Source organism: Boleophthalmus pectinirostris, unplaced genomic scaffold, assembly GCF_026225935.1.
Source record: "Boleophthalmus pectinirostris isolate CB_2022bp ecotype Guang Dong unplaced genomic scaffold, ASM2622593v1 HiC_scaffold_5, whole genome shotgun sequence".
Lineage (NCBI taxonomy): Eukaryota > Metazoa > Chordata > Actinopteri > Gobiiformes > Gobiidae > Boleophthalmus > Boleophthalmus pectinirostris.
In genome coordinates, this window is record NW_026571404.1 from 25,089,331 (window position 1) to 25,109,303 (window position 19,973).

Consider the following 19,973-nt stretch of genomic DNA (forward strand, 5'->3'; position numbering starts at 1 on the left):
CTTTATTATTAGATGAACAACATGATTTAATGTTCAGGCTAAAATAGGTAAAGGTTAAGAGTTTCCAACATTTCTTGAGAATCATGGAAATATGAGTCTGTGTTACAATTGCTTGAGTCATATAATTTATTTGTAACCATTTTTGTACATTTCTGACTAGACTTTTCCATTTTTTACTTGAACTTGGACAAAACTGTGGGGCTACTTTCTATATTATATTATAAACCTGTATAGAGAGACACTTAATTGAGAACCATTTTGAGGACAGGACAGGTATAGCCTATTCCCTGCTCATACCTACTGCACATGGCCCACGCTGCAGCTTTAATTAGTCCCTGGTCCCACTGCTCAGACTGAGATCTGGGCTCGACAGATGGAGATGAAGCACGTCGTAGGTTGCTCTGTTTTTGTGATTTCTTCGTCCTCCATCATGTTGTACAACTCTGGTGCTCCTCCACCTCATTGCCATGGAAACAGACGACATGCAGAATAAACACTCACACAGGTTCAATGAGCCTAAACCAGTGCAGTGCAGCATTTACAGCACAGTATATCACCACAGTGGAGTGTCCAAACAGCACTCAGCAGTGCAGAGGAGGCCCATTCAGCTCTTGAGAGGACATCTGCACTAAAATGAGCTATTAGGAAAACAGGCATCTCTCCTCACTGTAGTCCCTGTAGTCACAGTTAATATGTAGATCATTTATACTATCATTTTAAATAATTGTGCATTGAATTTCCTGTTTGTTTTTTCTTTGAGTAATATCTTTCTTGATCTTCACAACTTTTGATAGGAATAATTACAGTTTAACTCTAACAGGAGAAATAAATAGAAATTTGAAAAAAAGTTTGTTTGTTTGGTTTTTTTGTTTGTTTTGATCTTGGACACATGTGACTAACATAAATTTGGTGCAAAACTTATTCACAGGTTTCAGTTTTCTATTTAGGGTCAGTCCATATGATATCAGCCACCCTCCCCTATGAGTCATCACAGACCTGGCTGAAAAAATTAAAAACAAATTTCAAAAATTACCAAATGAAAGAATCTAAAATTTTAGCTCAATCTCTAGAGTCGTTCCTAAGTTATGGCCCGTTGAAATTTTGGGGCCATGGTTACTTTTTCAGAAGCCTTAATTTATAAGCATGTTTGAGAGACCATAACTTCATAAAAATATTGTATTATTGTTTATGTTTGTATTTGTATTATTAATTTGTATTATTGTAGATTCTTGGTCATAAATTATGAATCTGTTGTCTGTTGATCAAATCTGTTGATTTGAGAGAATGACCATTTCTGACTAAAATCTTTTTTCTCTAAAAACACTTTTCTGAGCTTTCATGTGGATGGTGTAGAGTCCCAAATATGGTCACAGACCAGATGTGACCTTTTTGGCCCCTTCTTTGGACCCTCGGTTCCCCATGTGGGCACAGTTAGATGTTGATCAAATTTTTACCAGAAAAACTTTGGCAGATTCTAATTAGTTTAAAGTAATAAAAACATCTACTATTAACTTCCTTCATTTCAAATGGAATTTTTGAAAATGAGCTCTTACGTGTAAATTTTGGTGGAACTTAGGTAGTTTTCCACCTGCTGGCAAGCTTAAATTATCTTTAATAGCCGTAAACACTATTTGCTTGTTATAAAGGAAGACCATTGGAGATTATTTGTGGTACATTGTTTGTGATGGTTTTGGTGGCACAGTAAAAAGCTCAGCTGCGAGGACCAGTCTTCAGACAACTGACAGCAATCAAATATTTACTGCACTCCAGATGTTTGAGTGGGCTTCACAAAACATAAAGAATGTAAAGTTTTTTCTTTACAAACTCAAAATTTATTACAAATAATGAATTTACTTCCAAACTAGAAGAGCGCTATAGCAAGACAAAGACCGTGAATGGTTAGATCACACCACATTTTCATTCCGGTGTGAAATGGTAAAATAGAAATGAGGAGAATATCTTAAGATCATTTATGTACTGAAGTGTCAGTTTCTGAAATACAAAATGAAATTGTGCCAGATATCTCTCTGGACCAGCCAGGTCAATACAGTGCATGTATTTATGACATCAGGTGGTTCATTGGGAATATTTCAGAGCGTTCAGATGAACACGGTGATGTCTATGTGAGATTCATGAATGGAGACAACAAAACCCTCATCTGGCTTCCTGAACATTGGCAGAACCATGTTGGGTTCCGTTTCAGCACATAATCTGTTGTATTAAGGTTCCAGAAGTTCAGGGAAGAAGAGCACGACACACTTTGACACTGCAGATTATGACAGGATCCAAACATTACTTCTGAAGTTCATTAGTAGTTAGGAACGCTTAGTGTGCAAGATACCAATACAGATGATCTACATGTAGGTGACAAAGGGACCAGAATGGGCAGATTTGTGCAGTGTGTTGGTATTTTCTGCTGAGGTTGGTTTTCATACTGATTGTTGTCTTGTTAATGTTATTGCCTTCTTGTAATATTTTTGTACAAAATTAATATACATATGATGATAATGAAAGTCATGGTTATAGAATCAGAGACTTTGTGATTTAACAGGCAATGAGTATTCCAAATGTAATTTACCTTTGATCAGTTTCCATTGATAATATCTTAACTTTTGTTACTTTACTTACACACCATAAAAAGCTGTTTCTTTGTGAAATAATACATTATCTTCCTCAAATAAAAATAAAATAAATGATGTAAACAAACCTTTTTCATAATTTTGTACAGAGTTAATAGTTGAATTTTCACAAAGGATTAATGACACTTTTTCATGCAATGTACAACAAATAATCTCCAACTGTCTTCCCTTATAACAAGCAATTAGTGTTTCAGTCTATTAAAGGTAACTGAACCTTTCTAGCAGGTGGAAAACTACCTAAGCTTCACCAAAAATGACCCGTGAGAGCTCATTTTCAAAAATTCTGTTTGAAATGAAGGAAGTTAATCAGAATATGCCAGAGTTTCTCTGGTAAAAATTTGATCAACATCTAACTGTGCCCACATGAGGAACCGAGGGTCCAAAGAAGCAGCCAAAAAGGTCACATTTGGTCTGTGACCATAATTGGAGCTCTACACCATCCACACGAAAGCTCAGAAAAGTGTGAGATTGTTGTCAGAAATGGTAATTCTCTCAAATATTCAGGTCCAACAGTTAGTTTGTAAATATCTGCTTGGAGTAAATAGATCTTGGACCTCAAAAATTTAAAAAAAAAATTGAGCAGCAACCAAATTTGAGATTTTGGGGGCCCACAGCGCGACCCCTTAATAAAGATACCCAATATTCAGAATATTCCAGATTCAAAATCTATGATCAAGAATCTACAATAATATACATTTTCAGCTTCCGAACTGTATTTTTTATGAAGTTATGGTCTCTCAAACATGCATATAAATTAAGGCTTCTGAAAAAATTAGCATGGCCCCAGAATTTCAACGGGCCATAACTCAGGAATTAGGTTTTTTTTTTAAATTATCTGTATTATAGTTTTTCTGATTGCGGAAAATTATGCACATTTTTTATCATTCTGAGGACTAGATAGATTTACAGTTAAAATGCATAAATGAAGCGGATGCGTAGTAGAATTAGATCAGCAGCATTGTAGGGTATAGGTTTGCCCTAAAACGGAGAAAATGTGATCTCTTAAATTATGGTTTGTTTTATTTTAACCACCAAATTATGCTGTAATTGTGGAATAGTTCGCCCTGCGGTTATTACCAAATGGTTATGAGTAAATTACTAGTATTAGCCTATAATACGCTCCGACTTGAAGACTATTATGTTATTTTTAAAAACTTCTACTGTATGTAAATCAAGCTGATTTCTAAAGGTGAAATGTGTGGTCAGTGGCGCCCTCTAGTGCCATATGTTATTACCAGGCAGTTTAAAGCAAAAACTGTCCTTGTTATTAGGCCTATGTTTTATTTTTAACCATGACAATAGTTAGGTTAGGTTACAAAAAATAGGCTAGAGACGAACCCAATGCATGCATTTTTACTTCTAAAAATAAGTCGGCTAGTTGCTCAATTGCCACCACATCACAGTTTATTATCTTTCTGTGTGTTTCAGATCTTGCATGCATATGAGACAGACCCACTTTAGGGATTGGAAGAAACCAAACGGTGAGCAGCCTGGGGATGGGGCTAGGAGGACATGCAAACGAAGAGTTAGTATGAGTCCGAGTGTGCGTGTGTGCGTGTGTGCGTGTGTGTTTGGGTTGTTTGATTGTGTGGGGTTAGGTGGGTGGGTGGTGGGTGGGTGGAAGGAAATGTGGGATTGTTTTTAATCACTGTAAAGCACTTTGAGTTACATTTTTGTATGAAAAGCGCTTTATAAATAAAGTTTGATTGATTGATTGATTGACAGTTCTTTTAATATTGTGTTATTATCATTATTTATGTGTATGTGAGGCTATATAAAGGTAAGTTGCATTAATTGTCTAAGCAAACTTTTAATTGGCTCACAACAAATGTCTGTGTTGGCTGTCCAGGATGTGGCCTTCTTACTCTTTTTGAGGTAGGCAAGGCAAGGCAAGGCAAGTTTATTTGTATAGCACAATTCGTACACAAAGTAATTCAAAGTGCTTTACAGAATAAGAAATACATTAAAATCATAATAAAAACAAATCAAAACATAAATAATCATGAAGATTAAAATTAAAAAAAGAGAGACATAAATTGGAGAGAAGAGTGCGGAATGAAAACCTTTCAGTTATATGCACAGTTAAACAGAAATGTTTTGAGTCTGGATTTAAACAGCGTCACAGAAGAGTCTGTCTCACATGTTCAGGAAGACTGTTCCAGGTTTTAGCTGCATGAACCTGAAACGCTGACTCCCCTTGTTTAGTTCTGACTCTGGGCACCAGCAGGAGGCCGGTCCCTGAGCTCCTCAGAGTGCGAGATGGTTCATATGACACTAACATGTCACAGATGGTACTTTGGTGCTCGGCCATGGAGAGATTTGTACACAAGCAGAGCTGCTTTAAAGTCTATTCTCTGAGGCACAGGAAGCCAGTGCAGAGACCTGAGCACAGGACTTATGTGCTCGTACTTCCTAGTTCGAGTAAGGACCCGAGCTGCAGCATTCTGGATGTTCTGCAGCGTCTCACAGCTCGTTTGGAGAGACCAGTGAGCAGACCATTACAGTATCTAACCTACTGGAGACAAACGCATGGATAAGTTTCTCCAAGTCTGCTTTAGACAGTAAACCTTTGATTTTTGCTATGTTTTTTAGATGGTAAAAGGCTGCAGATGTTATTGATTTTATGTGACTGTTAAAGTTCAAGTCTGAGTCCATTATTACCCCTAGATTTCTTGCCTGATTTGAAGGTTTTAGAGCGAGAGACTGGAGGTGACTGATGACACTGTCCCTTTGTTTCTGTGGACCAAACACTATGACTTCAGTCTTGTCAGAGTTTAGCTGGAGAAAGTTGTTTTGCATCCACACACTGATCTGTTGGATGCAGTGACCAAGTGAGTCCACTGGTCCATAGTCTCCTGCTGCCAGAGAGACGTAGAGCTGAGTGTCATCTGCATAATTGTGGTACGACACGTTATTGCTGCTTATTAACTGGCCTAATGGCAGCATGTAGAGATTGAACAACAGGGGACCCAGGATTGACCCCTGAGGCACCCCACAGTTCAGGGCCATGTGATCTGAGACACAGTTTCCAATTTCAACAAAATACTTCCTGCCTTCTAGATAGGACTTGAACCAGTTTAGTACAGTACCAGAGATGCCCACCCAGTCCTCTAGTCTCTGTAAGAGGATCCCATGATCGACAGTGTCAAAAGCAGCACTCAGATCTAACAGGATCAAGACTGAGACTTTGCCTGCATCACTGTTCAGGCGGATGTCATTTGTCACCTTGATAAGAGCAGTCTCAGTGCTGTGGTGGGCTCTAAAACCTGACTGGAAAACATCAAAGGAGTTGTTCATTTGGAGAAAGTTCGTAAGCTGTTGGTAAACAGCTTTTTCAAGGACTTTGCCAAAAAACGGCAGATTTGAGATGGGTCGGAAATTGTTCAGTACTGTGGCATCAAGACTGCTCTTCTTTAGGAGAGGCTTAATGACCGCAGTTTTCAACGCATTTGGGAATGTTCCAGATTGAAGTGACATGTTAACTATGTGAGTGAGTGGTGAAAGTAACCTGTTGCGGACAGACTTTAGAAATCTAGTGGGTAACATGTCCAGGCAGCAAGTAGATGAACTCAGACTGGTGACGATCTCTAAAACAGTTTTGTCAGTTACAGGTGCAAAGTGATTCAGCTCTAAGTGTCTCTGTGGCTGCATGCTTGTTATTTGTGTTGTGGAATTGATGGCATTTTTGATGCCCTGAACTTTGTCATTAAAGAAAACTGCAAACTCATTACATTTAGATGTGGAAATTAGTTCTAGTGGCAGTGGAGCTGGAGGGTTTGTTAATCTGTTCACTGTTGCAAACAGGACACGAGAGTTGTTACTGCAATTACCAATAATGTCCGAAAAATACTTCTCTCTTGTTTTACTCAAAGTGTAGTTGTACATATGCATTGTTCCTCTGTAAATCTCATAATGAACCTGGAGGTTTGACTTGCGCCATTTCCGCTCAGCCTTCCGGCACTCCCTTTTCTGTGCCCTGACTGAGTCATCATTCCTCCACGGAGCTTTTTGCCTATCTTTAACCACTTTAACCTTTATCGGAGCGATGGCATCCAGAACATTCAAAACACTCAAAGTCACAGAGTTCAACACATCATCAACATTAGAACATGAGGCAATTTCAAAATGTATCATTTCCATGAACAGTGCACCTGTGTTATCATTTATGTGTCTCCTTCGAACAACTGTAGGAGCAGCCGGTGGTTTGGGAATAACAGACAGGTCAAAGAAGACACAGAAATGATCAGACAGAACAACATCAACCACATTGACATTTGAAATATTTACACCCTTTGTAATGAGCAGGTCCAGAGTGTGCCCTCTGTTGTGAGTGGGCTCACTGACATGCTGAGTCAGACCAAAAAGTTTCAAGGACAACACTAAGCTCTTTGGCATTTTTGTCACACACATTATCCACATGTACATTAAAATCACCTGTAATGACTAAACCATCAAAGTCTGTGCAAACAACTGAAAGCATCTCAGTAAAATCATCAATAAAACTTTGACAGTGCTGAGGAGGTTTGTATATGACTATGTAGAGTATGGACGGTGATTGTTTTAGCTCCATTTTGAAGGAAACATACTCAAATGATGAAAACACCCCAAATGACAACCTGTGTGTAACCAAATGATCTCTAAAAAATGCACACACTCCTCCACCCTTTTTATTTGCTCGTGTTTCAGATTCAAATTTGAAGTTGGGAGGGGTTGATTCCACTAGCACTGCATGACCTGTGTTTTTGTCAAGCCATGTTTCAGTTAAAAACATAAAGTCAAGATTAAAAGAAGAAATAAAATCATGAATTAGAAATGATTTGTTACATAAAGATCTGACATTGAGCACAGCAAGTTTCTGATTAGTTTCAGTAGGACTGGATGTTATCTTCTTACAGGGAACGTGAAGTAAATTTCTCTGATTAGACAGTCTAACTGTCCTTCTTTTAATCTGTCTACGTGTTGTAACTGGAGATATAGCTCCATCGCAGGGCCCCAGCCTGATATTACCTTTATCATGACTGTATGTCCTGGGACAGCAGAGGCCCTGTGCGTCCTAGCTCTTGGTGATAACAGCTCTGGGGAAAGGCAGGGGAGGGCGAGCAGGGGAGAGTTTGGGTAAGTGACCAGGTGAGGGACCAGGTGAGGGCCGAGGAGGTGGCCGAGGAGGTGGAATACGGGGAGGTTTGGGTGAGGGGCCTGGTAAGGACCGAGGAGGTGGAGTAGGGGGAGGTTTGGGTGAAAAATTAGAGGGGAGAGCTGAGAGAGTCTCTGGTGGTGAAACAGGCACAGTTTTGTATGGGGGAGAGTTCAACATAACCCTTGACCGTGCTATGTTAGGTGTGAGAGGAACCATCTTGATTCCCGATCTGATGAGGCTTTCTAGATGGTTGGGCAGTGCCATGGGTGAAGGTGGGGAGGAGAAGGAGAGTGAAGAGTCCGTTGATGGAGTAGATGTAGCAAGGGGGACTCCAGGCTGGTCTGTGGGCAGCGGAGGTGATGGGTGTGCTGGTGGCGCTGGGGGAGGTGGTGGTGGTGTTGCTGACTCATTCTCTGGGGGAGGTGGTGCTGCTGACTTGTTCTCTGGGGAAGGGGAAGGTGGTGATGCTGACTTGTTCTCTGGGGGAGGGGGAGGTGGTTCTGCTGACTTGTTCTCTGGGGGAGGTGGTTCTGACTTGTTCTCTGGGGGAGGGGGAGGTGATGATGCTGCTGAGTTGTTGTCTGGGGGAGGGGGAAGTGGTTGTGGTTGTGGCAGTGGTGGTGCTGTCAATGGTGCTGACTTGTTGGCTGGTTCTCTGTTAGGTGCAGCAGGGATGCTTCTCCCATTTCTCTTTTCTCTCACTGGATGCACAGGACCCTGTCCAGGCCGGTGCCTCAGAGCGTGGAGGAGGTTTTCCGTCAACGCTCTCACTCCACCTCTGCTTAGGTGTGGGCCATTTCCCTCGAACAGGTCCTTCCGTTTCCAAAAAAGATCAAAGTTCTCAATGTAGTGCAATCCTCTGGCCGCACACACATTCAGCAGCCACGTGTTCAGCTGAAACAGTCGGGTAAATTTGTTCCTGTTCCTTAGGTCTATGTTGGGAAGAGGTCCACTGATAAATGTCTTAACCTCCACTTTATTAAGCTCCTCGAATAATTTTGTGAAATCCCTTTTCAAGACTTCACTCTGTTCCATTCTGATGTCCACTGCACCCACATGCACAATCAGCTGTTTGCCCCCTTGGTGTGTTGACAAAACTTTTGGCAGGAGTTTTGTTATCTCAGAAACAGTGTACGTCGGGTAGCAGCATGTTAGGATTCTTCTGTGACTCACACCACTGATAGCCCCGTCTCCTAGCAGCAACGTATCTCTGACCTTGACGTTTGGCACAGATTCCCAGTATGCCTGCACTCTTTTGGCAACTTTATTGTTCTTGTTTTGTGATGACAGTACATTATCCCTTTGTACATTAACATCAGTCTGTGACAGTGGTGAAAATCTGTTTGTTAGCTTTATTGTGGGTGATATAACGATATTAGCATTGTCTTTTATCACTCGCTGCGCTGGCTTAGCATTTTGGTCTGTACCAAGTTTTGGAAAAGACACAGTATCACTCAGGTTTAAGTTGAAAGAATTTCCACCCTCTTCTCTAGAAGTAACTGTAGGTTGCTCACCACTGGACGTCACTGGTAGCGTCTGATGAAGTCCTTTTTCAGTTTCTAAAGCAAATATCCGTGCTTGTAGCTCATAAATTTCTTGTTGATAGTTCCGACAGCGCTCACAGATAGAATTCCCTTGGTTTCTTCTCCCCGACATGTTGCTCGCTCATCAGATGATTTGTTAAAAAATGTAAAAATGTTTAAAAGTATTAATTTACTTAAAAGGAAATCAAAAATAGCCGTTGTTGGAGGAGGTAAACTGATTAAAAAGGTAGAGGTAGAGCCAGCGTGACCTAACTCTTCCCTCTGAAATATATAGACCTACAGCAAATATAGATATGGTATAATACTGTAAGTACAATATGAAACAACATAACAGTAAATTGAAATAATTTTTTTTTTTTTTTTTTTTTTTTTATCTCTTTCCTATATGTTTTTCTATTCTAAAAAAAAGTTAGTTTTGTTGCAGAATTGTGTTGAATGTACATTTGAAAGTCTGAAAAACAGTGTGAATGATGTGAGAGAGGAAGATGAGTGCTTCAGTAGGTCAGTCAGAGTTTAGGTCAGGTGCTCGTCAGGATCACAGTGGACATTAAAAAAAAAAAAAATCCAAGGCACACCAACTGCATTAAAAGTCCTTTGAAATAAAAACATACTAGTCTAAGTGTTTTTATATTAAAGGATTTTGAATGCAGTCAGAATTTTTAATGTCTGCAACAGTGTGAATGAGTTCCTAATAATTATTGGAATGTTTTTTCCCACATGGCTCAGGAAGCGCAGCATGGAGATCAGATTACACGGACCGCCTGTCACTGCCTCACATTCTGTAGCACGCAGGGTACAGAGGACAGTAGCTAAGACCCTTACAACATGGAGCTCCCTACAACAGAATCCCCCCAGTCCCCTCCAGAGTCCCCTCCAAAGCTCACTACAGAGACACCACTGGAGGCTCCTTCGATTGATATCAGCTGCTCTTCAGTGACAGAGGAACCAGAGAACCTGCAGCAGCCCCCTGAGGTCAGCACTGATTTAGAACCTTGTATGAACCTTCTAAGCTTATCCTTTTCATGTAGATGTGTGTTCAGTCTCTGATCCTTTATCCTCCTCCATACTTTCCCTCTATTACTTGACAGTGAGGGTTGCTGCTCTCAGTCCTTTGCTCAAGGGGGTCTCACTTGAATAAGTGAGAGAATGTCCCCCTCTGTTGGTCGTATGAGTCTGTGGGAGCTCTTGTTTCTTTCAGTTGGAGATGTTGCTGAACATTTCCCATAGTTACAGTTTTATTTTTTACTGTGGCAAAGAACAAAGTGTTGATTCATCAGTTGTGATATGATCTTGTACAGGACTGGTCACTGTTGCGCTGCTGCTGCTAAGATGTGCAAATATTAAATTTTTTTCAAGATTAACATCTTGTCATCTGTAATTGTCAGTTTGGGGCTTTTGAACTGTCCAGCCAATTCTCTGCCAATAAAAGTATTTGGTTTGGAGCAGAGTTTGACTATTTCTTGTGTTTAGTGATAAGGATTAAATGTCTCTATTGTTTATTTTCAGGGAATTAATATTGGAAGTAATTTGTATTTGTTTTTAATAAGACAAGCATACCGTGTTTAGCATAGAGTACCTTCTGAATATCCCTTGCAGATTCTGCCCTGGCTGTAGATGCATAACAGCTACACTTCTAGTCTAATTTTATTTTTAACACTACAGTGGCATTTAGGTATACTGTATGTTGCTTATTATGCCATAATAAAACTATGCTATTTAAATAGCACCTGTAACAATTTCATATGTTTCTTAATTAAAACAATATAAGGTACATTAGCTGCTATTCCCCAGTTTGGACAGCAGTGGTCATGTGCTCTGAATCTGGCCCAAGTTGAATGAAGCGTGGGGTCCACTCTGTTCATTACACGCGCTTTAATCCTATGACTGAAGTGGCATGAATGCCTGCTCTGTTCATTCTCTAAATCCTGCATGGGCACTACCTCCTGAGGCAGTTCCACATGGGTCTTTGCTAACTCTGTTCTCTGCTATTAGATGTGCCCCAGTGCCATGGAGAATCTGTGTTTCCTTCATCAGCTGTGTCTAAAGAATCTGCTGATGTCACAGTTTGATTTGTAGTGGTGTTATATGACAATTAATATGCATGAAGAATGTTCTGTAGATGGCATTTGGCAGGGAAAATGGTATAGGTGGTATAGGTATGGTGAAAATGGGATGTGGGATGCTGTATTATGAGGCATAATTAATTTTAATACAATTGTATTTTATTAATTAAAGTTTAATAAAGCAAATGTGTCATTACTTAATGGTAATGGCATATGCCTTCAGAATAATTTGTACAAAAAGCTAGACCTCTCTCCTTCCACACTTTCACAGAATCTGTGGTTCTCTCTCTAAGAGCTTTATATGCTGTGCAGGTGTTCTTCAGACTGTCCTGGACCTCCTGATATTGTTAGACTGTTCCTTTGTGATGTTCCTGGATCTTCTGGTTTATTTGGATCTAACTGAAAATCGCCCATTTTGGTGAATGCCAGTGCTCATTTTATCATATAATGGCTCAATCATGGTCTTATTTGGCTAAGAACATGCAGTGTATTTTTAGCCTAAGCTACATGTTTTCAGATTTTATTAGTTTCCCAGTTGCTAATAGAAATATCTGAGGATACATGAGTGGGTTGTACATGATCCACTTTTTGGTGTTCTTTGGCTCCTGCCTTGTCTGCTCCCTTTGCCCCTCTCTGCCTCGTCTGTCTTTGTAAATTGACTTAGGTGTAATTGCTTGCAGCAGCCTTCTCCCTGTGTCACGCTGGCCCCATCATGTGATGATCTGTGAGCCTGTAGTGCTACTGTTCTGCGCAGAGCTGTGCACATGGACCAAAGCCGCCTGCTACAACTACACTAACTCAGTCTTTCCCTGCATAAGTGCCTCAAGTTCTTCTTCTTTGCTCTGGAAACTTGTGGATTGTGTAAATGGCTGAGGAGTTATTGATCCCACCATCAGGAAAAATCACTTCGGTAAGTTCTGGCTCTGGGCTGGACCGGTCTGAGAATCGACCAGGCCTGTTCTGTAATTCACTTTATCTGAGGTAGTCAGTTAAATACGAGAAACCGTTCGTGGAGTTATCAAGTCCCATACATGTTTTAAAGTAGAGCAGTTATTTTAAAGAATAAAATTTAAGTCTGGGCATTTGGGCATCACCCAAAAAGCAGACCTCACTGAGAAGATACCTCACATAATAAAATATGACGGTCACTCGTGATTATGTGTCACCCAATATTCATGTATAGCTCACAGTGTTTTGCCCTCTTTTGCTGTGATCAAACAAGATAGACTTGTATACACATTAATAGTATACTATATAGACATACTTCTCTCAGAGCCTGTGATTGGTGAAGTCAGAACTCCTCTCCAGGTGAACACCAGGAAAAATCATATTTGTACTAACAACCAAACTGTAAAAATGTTAAGTTTTCTACAAATGCACTGTAACTGTAACTGTAGAGCCTCAGGAATGCAAAGATTATATTGTTTGCCCACAAATCCAAACTTTGGTTACTTTCTTTCTGTTCTACATGCTCTTACTTATACAGTCTCAATTCTGTCCCTTGTCATATCATCCGCTATCGCAGAAGAAACACCTGAGGCCCATGTTTAGCTTTGGCTATATGAGGTTATACACATGACATCACAACATTCAGAATTTTTTGAGTGGGAACATATGAGTGGTGAGTAAAAAGTAAACATTTACTTTGTACCTGATGACAAGGAAATCAAGAAACACTAGTAGAAAACTAATTAACAGATAAACAACAGGAACACACACATTTTTCACTGATACAGACTTTGGGATCAGACGCAACTGAACTATGTTGTTGAAGATATTATTGAGCCAAGTTGATCTACTCTTTAACTAAACCTAACCCACAGCAGCAATGGAGATGATGGAGTTATCATTTTGCCATATGAAGATTAAAAGGCTAAAAAAAAAAAGAAAAAAAGAAGAAAAAACAAAAATAGATTAAAACACAAAGAAACATATTTTTTCAGATGTGTTGCAAATAGTTCTGCCACTCAGGCGGAATGTTTATGGTCATCAAATAAAATTATGTCACTGCATAACCTCTTGGCTCCAGCAATGAAATACAAATAAGGAACTAGAAAGATTGCTATGATAACCTGTAATAAAGAATGTCCAGTTCTAGCAGACATGTTGTGAGTGTCAAGAACTCAAGAACTCAGACACACTAATATATATATATACTTAGATAATTAGATTTTTTTTGTATTTATATGTTATCTAATGTCCTTGTTCTACCAAACTAACCTAATGTGAACCAAACTAGAATGTTTTTTTCTTTTTTTTCTTTTTAGGTAATAAATTATTCTTTTAAAGTAATAGGCATAAAGTAAACCAGTATCCGTGTCTGTGGTTGTGTCCATATGGTGTAGAGACACACACACACAATTTGATTCTGCATAAAATATAGCTCAGTGGAGTATTTTTAGGGTTAATATTCATTCAAAACATGTCCTGACAGAGACAGGTGCATTTTCCTGCATTATTGGCACTATGTATATAGCACTATGTGTCAATTTAAACACTTTACTCAATGAATTTGTTTTTACATTATTTACAATCAGAATTTAGCTTTTTATCCCAGGTTCTATCTAGGCCTTATAATATATAACTCCAGTCATAATTATTAGATCAGTGTTTGTCAAAATAAGATATGAATGGGTATATACATTAATGAGTTTCCACATTATATTCTACATCAGTCCTGGCATGAAGTTGGGTGCTTATTTAGGCTCTTGTGTAAACTTGGATTTTAGTTTAGAGCAAACAATAATTGGATAAGACTGAATTTATTAAAAATGGTAAAGTTCCTGTGAGCGTAATCTTGGAGTTCAGCTGATCACTCAGGGCAGGCACGGGTTATGGCTGGCAAGTAACCATGTTGTTAGGGTTCATGTGAGGAGACCATAGCTACCATTTTTTATGGATCACCATTTTATCACAATATACAGAAGCTTCTATGTAGCCATACTCTCAAACATGAGTCAATGAATCAGGGATCATCAGCCCAGTCACTGCTTGTCACAGAGGGGCTTCCTCATTCTTTTTGAGAGTCTTAGCAGCCCTGTCAGAGGGGGCCTGTACTATTCTCTGAGCAGATACAAACTGTCTGCAGTACATAGCACTGTAAGACTTTAGTAGTGGGACAAGAATAACCCAACTGTTTTGTTTTTGGCACTTTGGCCTTCTTCTTACTGATGCAAATCCACTGGCAAAGGAGTATTCAAAGATGCTGGTATCAGAACAAATAATGAAATATTTCTCCTTACATGTGTATGTGCTCACATATGTATGTGTTTACATGTCTTTATGTTGTCTACAGCACCTCACTGTCTCTCTGCTGGCTGTGGCCTTCCTCACCTCCTTCGGGAGCTCTATGCTCTATGGCTACAATTTGGCAGTTGTCAACTCACCTGCTCTGGTAAGTCACTCAGGTTTATTTTATTCATATTGTTTTGTTAGTTTAGAGACAATTATGACTTCAGTTTTGTTTAAAAAAGTTTTTGCACCAGGCTAACATGAGATATTAGCCAACAAGCAGGATGATTCCTGCCATTTGTTAGTTCACTGCCTCATCTAAAAGTTGCTTCAGATTCATGGGACATTCTCAAACTCTGCTCTCCACCTTATCTGTGTGAATGTGATACTATGGCCTACGAGAGCTATATCTGATTATAGAAGCAGCTTTTTGTTTATATGGTCCTAAATAGTGGTCATAAATACGCACCAGCGCAGCGTACTGCCACGTCACATGCCACATGAGAGCATGCTCACAAATTGGATTAGACAGTTGAAAATGTCAGTGAATCCCGTGATGATCTGGGCCCAGATTTCCTTCTAATCACACAGGAATGGTGTGTAGTTGTCTCAAACAAGGTGCATGCCTTTCACAATCACCGCTGCAGTTCACATCCAGAAGCAGCTGCACCTCAGGAGGTCAGAGATTGGCCCAATCATGTCCTCATGTCCTGACCTCAGGGTGCACAATGCAACAACAAAGTCACAAAAACAAGTCCCTGTTTTTGAGTTGAATCCCTTGATTATTCTGAAGTAATTAATGAACTATGGCATGAGTTCGGTGTGAATAATCATTTTAGGAAACCAGTGAAGGGAAAAAGTTCAAACTGTTTGTGTGGCTCTTGGACTACTGCAACCATGATGAGATCCATTATCCAGATATAAAATTTAACTGAAATTGCCTTAGGTGTTTACTGAGATTATTTTTGATTGCACATTTGAAGAGCAAAATATCCATCTTTTAACTGCCCTCTGTTCCAGTACATAAAGGACTTCTACAACAGGACTGTGGTGGCTCGTAATGGGACAGGTCTGAATGAAGAGGCCCTAACCCTCATGTACTCTCTCACTGTGTCTGTGTTTGCCATTGGGGGGCTGCTGGGCTCCCTCATTGTGGGAATGTTGGTCACACGTTTTGGAAGGTAACTGTAGATCTTTAAAATAATTTCGAAAGAAAAACTCAGAGTCCAGATAATGGTAGTAAAGGTTTCAAAGGTCCAGAAATGTTTCTCCGTCATTTGCAGTATTATGTTATATAATAATATTAAAAGTCAGCACACTATGTAACATTTCTGGTAAAACACTTAAATATTATGTACATCTTCATCATCTCATTCTGTCAACCAAATCATGTTGTTTGCTGGGTAGTTATTTATACATTATTGTGAAAGTATATTGGTAAGGGTATCACGATAAGTACTATATTGACTCATCGTTCAATATACAATATGTTTTTTGGGTGTTTACCATGGGGACTTTTTACTTATTTTTCAACACTATGATACGATTTGAGCTGTGAAAGAGAGAATTATGAACTTCTAGGATGCTTTACAGATACAAATTAACTTCTTAAGTGTTGCGTTATTTATTTATTGCAGCACCATAGCAATTAACAATATTGTTTAGAACACTTTTTTTTTTAGACAATTCTGGTTTATGGTTAGGTTTTTATTACCATTTATCATCTTACTTTATCAATATATCCCATTTCAAAATGTGTAATCGTGAAAGACCTATGTATTTGGGAACCATCATTATTTGTTTGCTGTTTGTTTTCTCCATATTAAACATCATGCCATCATGTTTTCTATTGTGCTGCAGAAAAGGCACAATCGTGAACACTACCGTACTGGTTTTCATAGCTGGTGCGTTCATGGGCTTTAGTCGGATGTGTGGCTCTCCAGAGATGGTGATTTTTGGCCGATTCATCACAGGGGTCCACTCAGGTATCAGGCTGCTTACTGCCTTTCTTATACCACAGGTATCATCTTCAAAACATCAAAACATTTTAACAGAAGCCAAATAATTCATAAATGACATTGTTTGTAATTGCTAACTCTCTACAGGGCAAAACTTAACTGGTCATTTCTAATTCTTAGTTTAGACCATTACATATTGTCTCCTGAAGTACTCAGATCTGTGCTCTGCTCTTTATTTGAATACTAAATGGCTAATTTTCCATCACTTGAAACACAATCCTGTGGTTTAAGTGTTAACAAACAGTGTCACTAAAGCAGGGGTTCTTACACTTTTTGACATCAGGCCCATTTGTTAAGCATAAAGTAGCCTGCAGCCCATTCTCATATGATGGTGCTCCTGGCCTTACCATGGGTTAAGAATCACTGCCTTAAGGCATATACTGATCTGACCACAGTTCAGCCACCAGCAGCACCATTTCTGCCCTCAGCCCAATAAGCACACATGACACAACGCAACACATAACTACTGTGCATGATACCCACATGGTTGTACATCCACAAAGTTCAACAGGCTCCCACCTGATGCACTCTAGGTTATAAAAGACACTGAATAGCAGGACAGGACAGTCAGATTGTTGTATATTTAATATACACTTACTATTTGTGTTTCTATGTCATCCAGGGATCTCTCTGAGTGTCGTGCCCATGTATCTTGGAGAGATAGCTCCAAAAAACCTGCGTGGCTTCTTAGGTCTGGTCCCCAGTATCTTCATTGGGACCGGGGTCTTCACAGCTCAGATCCTAGGACTGCATGAGCTTCTCGGAAAGGTCAGGTGAACCTGAAATCTTAAGAAAAAAGACATAACAAAGCTTTACCTAATTTATATAAACAAGACTGATAGATGAACTTGTTTCAAAGATACTTATCTTTGTAACAAGTTCAACTATGGCCTTTGTGTGAAAGGCTGCCCTCCACTGGAGCATGCTGGACTGATCATGCTGGCTCCAAATTTGATGTTGATGCATGTGTTGTAGGAGGAGCACTGGCCCCTTTTCTTGTCTGTGGTGGTGGTCCCTACATTTATTCAGCTGCTTCTCTTGCCATGGTTTCCTGAAAGCCCCCGCTATCTTTTGATTGAGAAGCATAACGTCCATGCTACCATCACAGGTATAACAAGTATACCTCTCTGACTCACTAGCTTTCCTTTTTTTGAAAGTGCATGTGACAGGTTTTCATGTTTTTCTAATTGGTTTGGTGGGATAGTTCCTGTGGTGAATATTTATTATAGTTGTTTAGTTAAGTAACAGTTAGTGGGAGAAAAGTTAAGATGAAAAGTACAAAAACACAGGAAAAAGCACCAGTTATAAAATGGAGTGCCTCTACCTTTGTCATTACAAACAGAGAAACATTTACAATTCAGTAGAAAAGCTATGAAGCTATAAAAAAAATTAATGATCAATTTAACATCAAACCAACTTTTTTGCTAATAACAATCTGTATGTCCCTTGTCATGCTGTTAAAAAAAAAAAAAAAAGACTCCCTCTTCAGGTCTAACAATAGTTATCACATGAGAATGACACCGTCATGACACTGGTACACAGTGATGTCACAGGGCTCACCACTGGAATGCCCCAGGTACAAAAGCTCCCTGTACCCACAGCCTGAGGAGGAGCTGCGCAGCTGCTACTACCATGTTTTACTCATGTTTTGGACTTTGTGTTATATAGAGAGGTGACTGTCAGTATTTGGCAAGTTACAGCAAAGTACAGTTATTGTCACATTTCAGTGGGCACACATTGCCTTAGCGGCCCTCACTGAGGTGCAGTTGCCACAAACTTTCCCAAGTCGTTCTGACTTTCCCTTCTCGCTCTGAGACTGTGACTGGCATTGCTCTTGATCATCTCCAGCTTTAAAATGGTACCGGTCCAAGTGTAACATCCAGGCAGAGATTGAGGAGATGCAGGAGGAGCAGCGCTCTCTGTCATCGGTGGAGACGCTGTCTGTGTGGGCGCTGTTGCGGGACCAGAGTGTGCGCTGGCAGGTGCTCAGCGTGGTGATCATCAACATTGGCATGCAGCTGTCTGGTATTGATGCGGTTAGTATGTCCACCTGAACCTTCATCCTTACAAGCGAAATGAATGCAGATGTTTGTAGTCAAGACTCAGGATTTGACTAGGCTGCACTTTGATCCTTGTATGTCATCACAGATCTGGTTCTACACAAATGACATTTTTGAAAAGGCTGGTATACCTCCTCCAGAGATACAATACACCACAGCTGGCACCGGCGTTATTGAAATCATCACTGGACTCATTGGGGTTAGTCCTGTCTGTCCACACTGCCCTGCACTCTTTGACAAGTGTGGAGCAGTATATTATGTAGGGAGAAATATTGTCTTCTGTAATGTCCTCACACTGTGTTCAGTGCTTTACCATAGAGAAGCTGGGCAGGAGACCTCTGATGATTGGCGGCTTCTCCATGATGGGCCTGTGCAGTACTGGCATCACACTTGCACTCATTTTACAAGTAGGTGTGTGTGACTCAGGTGTTCACAATGTACAGTAGTCTGTTATAGAGATGATGTTTCCTTTCTGCAGACAAACCTGTCCTTTATGAGATACGTGAGTGTGTGCTGTGTGGTGGGCATCATCGCTGGCTTCTGTATCGGTCCAGGTAAGTACTTTCATACTCCATATTCAACAGCAGGGTTCATCATTGTTGTGTTCTCTTTGGTTTACAGCGGGAGTGCCTTTCCTGATCACTGCTGAGCTGTTTAAACAGTCCCATAGGCCTGCGGCTTATATAATAGGTGGCTCTCTAAACTGGTTGTCTAACTTCACTGTGGGCTTCGTCTTTCCTTTCATGCAGGTACACGCACAGCTTTGGTAAATGCCAGTGTAACCCTTAGAGAAGAGCTGATCTGTGTGTGTGTGTGTGTGTGTGTGTGTGTGTGGTTGTATGTGTTTAGATGTCTGCAGGAGCCTACTGTTACCTGGTTTTTGCTGCTGTCTGTGTGGCTGTGGCTGTGTACGTCTACATTGTCATCCCTGAAACAAAGAACAAGACCTTCTTAGAGATCAGCCGCATGTTTTCCAAGAAAGAGGCAGTTCTGGAGACACAGGGCCTGGCACAGCTGGACCAGCTAAAACTGAAGAAGATGAATGGATATGGAGGTTTGGAGCATACCTCTGTGGAGCTGGACAGCTCCTCCTCTGCACCTTGACAATGAGGTCGGACTGAAACACACTATCACTATCTCTCAGTTTAACATGACCTGTGGAGAGGTACACTTTGACAGCACTTCCTGGTGTTCATACTCCCCATTTTGTGTATGTCTAGTCAGTTTCATACAATGTGTGTAGTCAAGTCGTTGTACTGTATTTTTGCATCTTTGAATAAA

General features: G+C 40.1%; 1 protein-coding gene across 1 annotated transcript; it reads left to right on the plus strand.

Annotated features, from left to right (window-relative positions):
• Positions 1-12,248: 12,248 nt before the first annotated feature.
• Positions 12,249-19,889, plus strand: slc2a15a (solute carrier family 2 member 15a). Its single transcript, XM_020921519.2, has 12 exons — positions 12,249-12,293; positions 14,679-14,777; positions 15,635-15,795; positions 16,475-16,599; positions 17,255-17,400; positions 17,608-17,740; positions 18,481-18,668; positions 18,781-18,891; positions 18,998-19,099; positions 19,171-19,246; positions 19,314-19,441; positions 19,542-19,889. The coding sequence occupies exons 1-12, from the start codon at positions 12,249-12,251 to the stop codon at positions 19,794-19,796; spliced, it is 1,569 nt and encodes a 522-aa protein (XP_020777178.1). The 3' UTR covers positions 19,797-19,889.
• The last annotated feature ends 84 nt before the right edge of the window (positions 19,890-19,973 follow it).

Coding starts and splice junctions, on each gene's coding strand:
- slc2a15a (XM_020921519.2), top strand. CDS start 12,249: ATGGCTGAGGAGTTATTGATCCCACCATCAGGAAAAATCACTTCG. Junction 17,741..18,480: donor CGTCCATGCTACCATCACAG/GTATAACAAGTA, acceptor GATCATCTCCAG/CTTTAAAATGGTACCGGTCC. Junction 19,247..19,313: donor TGGCTTCTGTATCGGTCCAG/GTAAGTACTTTC, acceptor TTTGGTTTACAG/CGGGAGTGCCTTTCCTGATC.